We start from the raw sequence: 11,871 nt of genomic DNA, 5'->3' as shown, positions 1-11,871 counted from the left end.
TTATTTTAAAAAATTACATATACAAATGAATTAGACCATTAGCTTTTTATTCCCAAACCAAATTGAAAAAGATGACAAAAGCAGTAATTTTTTAAAATGCGTGGAATCAGGGGAACTGTATAAATCTTACATAAATTTATTTATTTTCTTTCATATTGGTTGTTTTCTATATACTTTATTAAGTGAGAATGGGAAACTCTGTTGGTGTTATATAGATATGGTCTGAAATAGTGAGTGTGTGAAGGAGTAAATTAGTACAGAAGATATGTTTACTAAATATCATAGAGTTTTTGCAATTAAAATAGGTGAATTTTATAGTTGATAAATTGGATTTAATAAATAAGACCAGAAAAAAAATTCCAAATAGGCTTAACCTGAAAGCGATACTAACTCTATTACTCTTTGGGAAGCCATATCTTGAGTTGAATATTAATTGGAACATAAGATATAATTTTTCTGAACCAGATCTTCTTTATCATTCAGTTAATCACAAGCATTATAACAAACTATACTGTAAGGGTTTTTTTCATTTTTTGACAAAAACAGTTTTTTCTTACTTCTAAATGATAAAAGAAAAAATATAGTCACACTATAATTAAAAGCATAAAAAACACAATTATAAAGAAGTCATGAATAATAGTCTATATCCCTATTAACATGGTAACTATCAGTCTACACTTTTTTCTCTCTTTTTTCCATATATGGAATTTGCTGACTACAGCCCATTTTTCTAGCCTTTTGAAATATTTTATAAGTGAACTCCATCAGATTTATGTCATTTGTAGATTTGATAATTATGTTTTCTCCAAGATATTGACAAACAGCAAAGTTTAGGAAAGAGTCCGGTGGCCTCAACTGAGGCTATTCTCCTTGATGGTACAGATTCATGCTTTAGATTAAAATTGTATATAGTTGGGCTACTATTTAGATCAAATTTTGCTCAAAGACAGTAACAGAAAATATGATAAATGCCATTCTATAACTCATATATAGCACAATAATGTCACTACCCCCCAATTTACCAAACAGCATATACAACACAATCTGGCAGTTATCCTATATTTATATATCATCTCAAATATGTTTTTAACCCAAATCATACTTTTTAGTTTGGAGGAATATTTTTCCTTTTAATTTGCTGTGAAGGAATGAAATTTACTTTATCTCTTGGCTTCTGGTGACATTTTGATTGGTATTTAGATATATAGATATGGCCATCCATCAAAAGTCTTTGCCAGATATTGTTTTGAGTTTATGCAGGTAAATGCGAGGGGCTTCCCTGGAAGCTCAGTGGATAAAGAATCCATCTGCAATGAGGGAGACCTGGGTTCGATTCTGGGGTTGGGAAGATCCCCTGGAGGAGGGCATTGCAACCTGCTTCAGTATTCTTGCCTGGAGAATCCCCATGGACAGAGGAGCTTGGAGGGCTACCGCCCATAGGGTCGCAAACAGTCCGACATGTCTGAGCGACTAAGCACAGCACAGGTAAATGGAAAAAAGAGAAGGGGAGATTTGGCAATGTACATTCAATTGTCATTGATGGCATTATTTCAAATTAAGTTTTAATTCCAATTCTTAGGTTTGTTACTTAAAAACAGTTACACATTGGCTGATAATATTGACAGGTGGACAGACTATAATACTATTAAAATCCTTATATTCTCAGTCCTACAAGGACTTTTGGTTCACATTCTATACATAATTGATTCTACATTTGCTCATGGGCAAAGGCTAGATAATGGAGAAAAAAATATTCCCACAGCTCTCATCTATGCTGGAGTCTCCCAGAATGTCTAACTGCACCTAAGGAAACACTGGTCTGAAAAAGGTGAATAAATATGTTGGTAGGGAATTGGTTTTAGTCTTCTATATATCATATTTTCTGTTGTCTCTTATAACTTAAAAATTATATTTAGATCACACTTAGTTGATCACTTTCATGTGCCTGGGAAATGATAGACACTTTCACTTATATCTCTTTTCTTTGTGTAGATTCATAACAAAATTTGAGACCAGTGATAATGGACCTACAGAATTATTCCTTGGTGTCAGAATTTGTGTTGCATGGACTCTGCACTTCACAACATCTTCAAAAATTTTTCTTTGTATTCTTCTCTGAGATCTATGTGGTCACTGTTCTGGGCAACCTTATCATTGTGGTCACTGTAATATCTGACCTCCACCTACACTCCTCCCCTATGTACTTCCTGCTGGGGAATCTCTCTTTCCTGGACATATGGCTGGCCTCATTTGCCACTCCCAAGATGATCAGGGACTTCCTTAGTTATCAAAAGCTCATCTCCTTTGGAGGATGTATGGCTCAAATCTTCTTCTTGCATTTTGTTGGTGGGACTGAGATGGTACTTCTTGTTACCATGGCCTATGACAGGTATGTGGCCATATGCAAGCCTTTGCATTACATGACAGTGATGAGCCGGCAGACTTGCGTGGGGCTGGTGTTGGTTTCATGGGTGATTGGATTTGTGCACTCCATCAGTCAGGTAGCCTTTACTGTAAATTTACCTTACTGTGGCCCCAACGAGGTGGACAGCTTTTTCTGTGACCTTCCTCTTGTGATCAAGCTTGCCTGCCGGGACACCTATGTCTTGGGTATACTTATGATCTCAGACAGTGGGTTGCTTTCCATGAGCTGTTTTCTTCTCCTCCTGATTTCCTACACTGTTATTCTTATCACTGTCCGACAGCGTGCAGCTGGTGGGGTCTCCAGAGCACTCTCGACTTGCTCTGCACATATCATGGTAGTCACACTCTTCTTTGGGCCCTGCATTTTCATTTATATGTGGCCTTTTAGTAGGTTCTCTGTGGACAAGCTCCTCTCTGTGTTTTACACCATTTTTATTCCATTCTTGAACCCTCTTATCTACACACTGAGAAACAAGGAGATGAAAATATCTATGAAGAAACTGAGAAACCGACATGTGACTTTTCACTGAAGTCCAGCTTTCCAAAAAGTTATATGTTCTTATTCATTCAGAAGATATCTTTCTTTAATATAATTCTGGTCAAATATTTCTTTTTTTAAAATTCTGATCAAATATTTCATTCTGACATTACATTGGTATAATTTGTATTGTGTTACATTATAGAGAAGTAGTTACTGATTTCAACAAAATATATACATAATTTTGCATGTGATATTATATATATGCATATGTAATTACTCATACAATATATGTTTACTCAGGGCTTCCCTAATGGCTTAGATGGTAAAGAATCTGCCTACAATGCAAGAGACACATGTTTGATCGCTGGCCTGGGAAGAGCCCATGGAGAAGGGAATGGCTACTCACTCCAGTATTCTTGCCTGGAAAATACCATGGACAGAGGAGCCTGGCAGGCTACAGTCCATGGGTTCGCAGAGAACTGGACAGAACTGAGCTGCTAAGCAGGCACGCATGCTTATGTCTACTGAGTTCCACGCATCCTCCGTGGAATGGACGCCACAAATTTTTTTAAGCCAGATTTCTCTTAATAGTTTGTCTAACAAAATTGATTAAAAATGAATTTTTATTTCCTAATCATAGTCCAGTGGGGCTTCCCAGGTGGCACAGTTGGAAAGAATCTGCCTACCAGTGCAGGAGATGCCAGAGACATGGGTTTGATCCCTGGGTGGGAAAGATCCCCTGGAGAAGGAAATGGCAACCTGCTCAGGTAATCTTGCCTGGGAAAATCCCATGGACAGAGGAGCCTAGTGGGCTACAGTCCATGGGGTTGCAAAGAGTCAAACATGACTGAGCACACACACACACTCACATACACACATACACACATACACAATTATAGTCCAACACAGCAAGGGCTCTCAGTTCATAGATATTCAAGACATGAGATACTTGGCACAGGGAAAGTAGCTTGAGAGTAAATAATACCATGTGAATCTTTGTCCTAGTTTTGAAACCTTAAGAGGAAAAAATACTTTACAATTTCAGGATCGTATTGCTTTGAAAAGCATATCATTTTTTTCTTTTGAATGTGTATTGCCGAGGTCCAGCCCCAGCTGATCCAGGGAGTTCGAAGGGGAGACGGCTTCGGCGATCAGGATACGATAGCTTTAATTAAATATTAATTAGAGATATAAAGAGTAATAGAATGAGGATAGCTCAGTAGGAAAATTCAGTGGAGAAATGAGACTGAATAACTTGGTTTACGTGGAAAGCTAATAAAATTCCAAGGCAAGGAATTTACATCACCTACGTAGGCCGCAGGCGTCCTCCCGTTCTCCCGAAGGAGAGGAGACGCTAAGGCCTCCCCGGTCAGATCTTAGAAGCCCAGGCATAATTAGTAGGCTTGATGAGCCTCCACGTTCCAGATAATTCAGCCAGAAGGTGAGAGAACGAGCAACATGGGGAGACCAGTCTTTCAAGGAACTGATCCCATTCTTTATTTTGCAGGGTCTGTTTTTGTACACTGAGATGTTATACAAAAGTCACGTGGGGACAGCAGTCCTGACTTTTATTAAAGTCAGGTGCTTCATACAGATGTATACAGAGGTCATAAGGGTGTTACATCATCTTCTGGCCAGGAGGCCTGCTGACAATTTATGGCCCTCTCCTTGTGACAGTGGTCAGTCAACCAGAACACTTATTTCTCCAAGAGTGATTATTCTTAAAACAGACGCCACCTTCTGAAGGTACCAGATAAAGTTACATTCCTATAGGGTGAGGGTGTAGTGGGTTTTAATTAAGGAAAGAATTTACTTAGCCTAAGGTCCAACGTGATTAACATCAAAGGCTAATACTTATTTCTTCTATATATTCATTAATGTGTGTAAGGGCAGGGGATGTGGAGACTTAGCAGCGAACATTGGCTCAACAAATGAAAAACCCTTCACCAATACAATTTCTAATCAGCCCACTGTATTATACTAATAGTTTTCTAACTTCTCTAAAGAACCTGTTTTTAGAAGGTTTAAAGCATCTCGTGCCTCTCACGGTTGGGAGGCTGTGAGCAATCACACGTGGCCGGACAAGCCTGTCAGGCAGGCTAGAGAAACTTCAGAGGAGTTTGTAGGTTAAAACACTCCTATCACGCCCAGGAATTATTATTAACTGGAGCTCTAAGTTAACTCCTTCTCCGAAAGAGGTGGTGGGGGACAGCCCCCGTAAAGTCAGAGGTGTAGGTGAGAACACAAAGTAATAAAGTAGGCAGGCTCTGGTTATGGGGGTAGATGCTCGAGAATTTCCAGGGGGACTCCCGAGGCTCGATCCCGCCTTTGCGTATGTCGAGCATCCTTCCTCATGACCTTTGCTATGGATGGAGTTCCTCACGCCAGCCCCTGGTATTATATTTAAACTTTTTATTTAAAAACTGAATGCATGTTGATGGTATTGAATTATAGAAGTCAATTTTAACATGAGAAAATCAATATTTTATGGCCACATATTTCATGGTATAAACATAAACTTACTATATGATATACACTGGACTATTTAATTAATACATTTTCATCTATAGTAGGTTTTTAATAAACATTGCATCTTACTGAGTTGATGCTGTCCCTTAAGGAGTCATCTATTAGGAAGCATTTGTCAGAATAACACAGATTCAGATCTTATGCTGAATTTTGAATGTCTTTGGATCCTGAAAGACAATCATAAGCAAGAATTAAGTTTGATATTAACTAAGTTAATGTTTAGAGGATTCAAGCAATTTTCTCATAAGTTGATTCAGAAACATCAAGCCAAAGGACAGAATTGGGTAATGCATAAATTATTTGAGTAACTGGATGAAACTTCCAATAATTTTGGACATTGTTGTCAATCAGGAGAAGCATGCTCCTGAGTACTTCTGTTTTCCCTTCTGACTATAATCCTACACATGTGCCTAAACAATAAAAGAACATAGAAAAGAAACAACTTCTTCCTTGGGATATTTTCTCTATAGTCATCTTGCTTGCTATTATGATAATACTGTGTTTCTACTTTATAAATTTGGACATAGTCAATTTTTATGACTATGCCCGTGTATGTGAACATTGTTGTTCATTCACCCACTTGTATCCAACTCTTTGCGACCCCGTGGACTGCAGCACGCCGGGCCTTCTTGTCTCTCACCGTCTCCTGGAGTTTGCCCAAGTTCATGTTCATTGCATTGGTGAACAATGAAAAAGCTTAAGAGGAAATCAATATCTGTTTGGGGATTAATTTCCTTAGTTTTTATTGATGTAATACTGATTTTTTGATTTACAGATTTTGGACATAGCTCTTTTCATCATCAAAGATATAGCTAATACTATTCATGGATTTATTTACTCAGTTGACAAATGTTTGTCAAGCACTTTCCATATTTAAGATTCAATGCACTGCACTAGGAGTGAAGATAGAGTGGTTAAGAACACACATTTCCAGTTTAGTGGAATGAAGTTGGTTGTACACACAATCAAAACATATTATTAAAGTTGTGGTAAGAATAAACATGATATGCTCTGAGAGAAAATGAGAGGGAAACCTAGTTCAGTTTTGATATTCAGAAAAGATTTCCCTTATTATTTCAGCTTTTTATCTCCTAGGATTCTGGATTCTGTTATATTACTGCACGCACATGTATGTGCACACACATATTTCATTTAGTTTAGCATGACTCAGTCATATAGTAAGTTCCCAAATATATGCTAAATCCTATGTTTCTTTTTATTAATAAACTATCCAATGGCTATGTCCCGTCTCTAATATCTGCTCGACTCTTTGTGTTGCTTATGCCAGATCCATGAAGATGAATGTGGACCATTGTATTATCAGTCTAGGTGGAGAAAACTCTGCATTTAAGCTGTCTGGACATAAACATGGATACTTGATGTGTTAGTAAAACTAGTGTGAAAGGAGTCATCAGTGTCTGTTTTCCACAGACTAAACTTTTGCAGGAAATTCACCACTGTCAATTCATAGGAAGTCATACATTCCAAATAGAGGAACTTCTTTGAGTTTTGAGGAACCATTTATAAAACTTATTTTCCTGTTCTGAGATAAAGTAAATTAAATACATAATACAGTGTTTCTCAAAGTGTAATCTGAAAGCTGCTTATACTAAAAAATCACCTGGAATGATTTTTTTTTTGGGGGGAATGATTTTTAAATGCAAATAATATGTGCTTCTTTTTTTAACTGTAAGCTGGCTCAGGTAATTATAATTCACAACCATGATTGAGAACCACAGAACAATTGTTGACATTATCAATCTGCAGGAGTAATTGCTATTAAAGTACTGTTGGAAGGATTTTCTTGTGAGAGAAATCTCTACTAATGGACCAGAATGTGTTCTCAGAAGTATATCTCTGCATCCCAGAAAAATCCCTGACAGCAAAAAGCTGGGCAATTGTAGGACTCAATGTTTTCCCTCTTAGGGACCATTGTTGTCCTTCAATGCCTGATGTCCAGGATTCTGAGAACTATTGTTTTGTGTATTTTATGTTAAGTTACGTTAGAAGGAAAAGTAAATCCAATCCTTATTATTGCATCTTAAGCAGAAGCAGAGAGCATGGTCTGTGTGATTGGTATAAATATTCTTTTCCTGAAAATAAAATGAGTGTAAGATTGTAGAGATGCTAGCAGAGGTGTTGGGTGTCAAGAGTTTCATCATGAATATGTTGAAAGGGGAACAAGAAAACTCAAAAGTAAATTCACAATTTTGTTCAGTTATAACTGAAAGTATTGACTCTAAATAGTAGAGAGTGGTTCTCTTGCCAAATTCTGAAATATATCAACAGAATGATAATTTCTTTACATTCTGTCGTCATATTTTGCATACATTAGGATAATAATATATTTTTCTTCTTCAATCTGCTCAATATAATATTATGCTGAGAAATTCTGTAAAGTTGAACCATCTTTGGATAAATAATACTCAGATAAATTCTACTTGATAAAGGAACACAAATACAGCCTTAACTTGAGTTTGTAAAAGTGTTATCTTTTTGAATCTGTTTGGGTTCAATCCCTGAGTTGGCAAGATCACTTGGAGAAACAAACAGCTACCCACTCCAGTATTCTGGCCTGGAGAATTCCATGGACAGAGGAGCCTGGCAGGCTACAGTCCATGGGGTCGCAAAGAGTCAGACATGACAAAGCGACTTTCACTTTCATAATAATTAGTAAGATTTGTTTATAATTTTATTTACTTTTTCTTTTTCATTTGGTATTGAATGAGAACTTTTATTTTTCTGGAATACTTTTGCACAGGGGGAGAAATGTATTTTCCAGAAAATTTAGCAAAATCATCCATGAAGTTTTAACAGCCTGGTGTATTGAGAGAGGGATTAAGTGAGGGACAGTTATGCTACCAAAATTCAATTATTTTTTGCCTTATTTTTATTTTGATCTTGCCAGATGTTTATTTTAATACTATTCAAATAAGTAACATTTTATTTATTATTTTTACCTTTTATAGATAAACATTTTTACTGAAGAATTGCATATATTTAGAGGAGTATACAAATAATGATTACATAGCTCAACAAAATTTCACAAAATGAACACACAGATTGAGGAACATAGTATCAGAAGTTCCCTCACTCCCCCTTCCATTCTCCACCCACTAACGATAACTACAGTCTTGATTTTTAATGGATACATTATTTTTTCTTTTCTTGAGCTTATAGAATGAAATCATAGAGTATGCACTTGTGCTAAAATTATGTCATTGTAAAAGGCAATTTTGTCTCTTTGTTTCCAACATTTATGGCTTTTTAGTTTCTTTTCCTTGTGATATTGCCTAGATAGGACGTCTAGCAGCATATTATTTAAATGGTAAAATTGGGACTCTTTGCACACTTCATATCTCATGGGAAAGCTTTTTAAAAATTCACATGATGATGTGTTCAGTAGATATTTATTGATATCCTCTCTAAGAATAAAGAGTTTCCTGCTATTTTTGAATGTGATGAATTTCATCAAGTATACTTTCCATAATTATGAATTAAATATATAACTATTTTATTTTCTATTTAATCTTTTTGCTTTTGATGCTTTACATGTAGTATAATTTTAGTACTTTTAATTACATTTTCAATTTTTGTATTGTCAGTGTATAGAAATACAATGGACTTCTTAAGCTTCTTATTTTAAAATACAGATATACAGGTGTTGCAAAAATGGTGGTAATGTCATGACAGGAGAAGCAGTAAAAGTCATCAAAGAGTAGTATTAGGGATATTTTATTGGGGCAGTTGCTTTCTTGAGAATTCTAGAGAGCTCTATTTGTATTTCTGTTTAAACATGCATTCTCATGTATCCTGTAGAATTTATAGTTATATCTGGGTTTGGGTGGACTCCGGGAGTTGGTGATGGAAGGGAGGCCTGGTGTGCTGTGGTTCATGGGGTCGCAAAGAGTTGGACACGACTGAGCGACTGAACTGAACTGTTTCTTTATATTTTCTAAGAATACTGATTTTATTTTATGTACTTTTATCTTCTCCTCCTATTACAAAATGTTGAACCATTTTTTAAATTCCTAAGTATCACTTTTTCCCATATATTATTGATTAGTGGAAAATGTCTAGGAGCAAGAGAGATCCTCTCTCTTAATCTCTAGAAAAAAATAAACTGCATTATGTCTTTATGATAAATTGCCTCAATCCTGCTGAATTTTAACCTTCGCTATCTCCTCTGTTAGTAATACTGTTATTAAGCAATAAAAACTAAAAGACTGACAAATAATTCAACTATAGTCATTATAAATAGTCATTTTTTCTATAGATGAAGTCACATGCTTTCTAGTTATTTGTGTTATGAATCAGGTTTCCTAATTATCTTCTGAGTATTGAGGTGTCTATCTGGTCTTCACTGACAACAGGTGGTGTATCTATAAATGTTTTTATATCTGTTTTAAGAACTAAAGCAACTTGGATCTGTTCTTGCTCTGTCATATATCTCAAAATGTTTCCTATGTCTCAGTTAAAACTTTGCAAATTCTCTTTCCAAGTAAGGGGGAAAAAATCCTCAGCTTTGAAATATCTCTTCCCCAATCATTGCCACATCAATCAGATGCCTCCTTCATTTATTCAGCATATTTTTATTGAATCTTTAATTCATTTTATTTTGGACATTTTAAAAAGTAAGTGTTGGGAATATGTAGGGCCTGCCTGGTGGCTCAGCAGTAGATTCCACCTGCAATGCAGGAGATGCGGTTTCGATCCCTGGGTCGAGAAGATTCTTTGGAGAAGGAAATGGCAAGCTACTCCAATATTCTTGCCTGGAGAATTCGATGCCAGAGGAGCCTGGAGGGCTACAGTCACTGGGGTCAAAAAGGAGTCAGACATGACTTGGATACTAAACAATACTAAGTGCTAAGAAAACACTTTTGTGGAGGTTCAAACACTCACTTGGAGTTTCGCTGCATCTATTCTGCACATTCACCAGCTCTGGCTACAGGACCATGTGAGTCTTCATCTGTCATAGGAGAGAACTAAATCTGACTCTGACTCGGAAATGTATAGATAATAAAGAAAAAACCTCAGTATCCAATGAATTAACCAAATATTCTTGGCTTCTGTCTCTGTCACACAAATTAGTTGCTGCAATGGCTTCTATAATTCACTGACATAAAAACCCTAAAACGTGGAGGCTTCATTTGTATTTCACATTTATATTAAATTTGTGTCTAGCTTGTTCTAAACTTGAACGTCATTTTAATTTTCCTATCTTTGCTTATAAACAAAAAACAAACCTATGAGTTAGTTTTAATATAACTTTAAGGATAACCAATGTATTGATGAAAATATTGACAGTAATATAAACTGTGCCCAATAATTGATGAAGTTGAAATGTTGTAACTTATTTCTGTACACTTTCTAGCATTCTCCACAAACCAGTTACAGTAGGTTACACTGTTGTTTCATTAAGGCAAATCAAGAAATTTAGAATTTCACCATCTGTATCTTTTGAAAAAGTATCAACTTCAATGAGTAAATAATAGTGAAACCCTGTTATGAACCAGGCACCAATCTGCATCCATATCTATCATCATTTTTAGCTCTCACAAAGAACTAGAAAATAGCATCAATTTATACACGCTACAGATAGGGACCTTACTTGACTTGTAATTCAAAGAGAGGTATTTGAACCCACAGTATTGGGCAATTGCTGTCTCAATTACACTGCTGCTGCTGCTGCTGCTGCGTCACTTCAGTCGTGTCCCACTCTGTGCAACCCCATAGATGGCAGCCCACCAGGCTTCTCTGTCCCTGGGATTCTCCAGGAAAGAAAAGTGGAGTGGGTTGCCATTTCCTTCTCCAATGCATGAAAGTGAAAAGTGAAAGTGAAGTCGCTCAGTCGTGTCTGACTCTAGATGTAATTAATAGTGTGGTGAAGTGATGAAGCAGACTAATATATCCCACTAGTTTGTTGTTACACAGTCATATAAATTTGATTCACTCTGACTCATCTAATTGATATTTTTTTGCAAGAGTAAGAAACCTGTATAAATTCATTACTTAATTCATTGCAGACTTTTAGTTGGAGTAAGTTAAAACTGAGACCAAGACAAAACCTGTGGCAAGCTGGAGAAGAAATTGATGAGAATTTAGAAAGGGTAGATTATACCTGTATATAATAGCAAACTGAATATATAAAATGTATAGAATAAAATTTTATTAGATAAGTGGATAGAATGGAAGAGCCTAAATTGATCGGAAACAGAAACCAGATTTTCTTTAGGGAAGACAAGGAAGCAGAAAACAGAACAATTCAGTATGAAAGGAGTTTTTCTGGGCTTAATTTTGTTACAAAACCATAAATAGGAGTATTACGATTTAATGGAAGAAAACCAAACAACTAAGCTACCATCTCCTAACACATTCTTCCCAAAGTAATTATTCTAACCCAAGATTCTTTGCTTGCAAAAACTCACTTCATCTTC

The 11,871-nt window shown here is 36.1% G+C and overlaps 1 protein-coding gene across 1 annotated transcript; it reads left to right on the top strand.

The window, feature by feature from the left end:
- Nucleotides 1-2,021: 2,021 nt before the first annotated feature.
- On the top strand, nt 2,022-2,954 carry OR4K14 (olfactory receptor family 4 subfamily K member 14). The gene has a single exon (XM_019967938.2). It carries the CDS (start codon nt 2,022-2,024, stop codon nt 2,952-2,954), a length of 933 nt encoding a protein of 310 aa, XP_019823497.2.
- The last annotated feature ends 8,917 nt before the right edge of the window (nt 2,955-11,871 follow it).

This window comes from Bos indicus, chromosome 10 (assembly GCF_029378745.1).
Source record: "Bos indicus isolate NIAB-ARS_2022 breed Sahiwal x Tharparkar chromosome 10, NIAB-ARS_B.indTharparkar_mat_pri_1.0, whole genome shotgun sequence".
NCBI lineage: Eukaryota > Metazoa > Chordata > Mammalia > Artiodactyla > Bovidae > Bos > Bos indicus.
The sequence above is the reverse complement of the archived record's forward strand: the minus strand, read 5'-3'. Positions and strand labels throughout refer to the sequence as shown.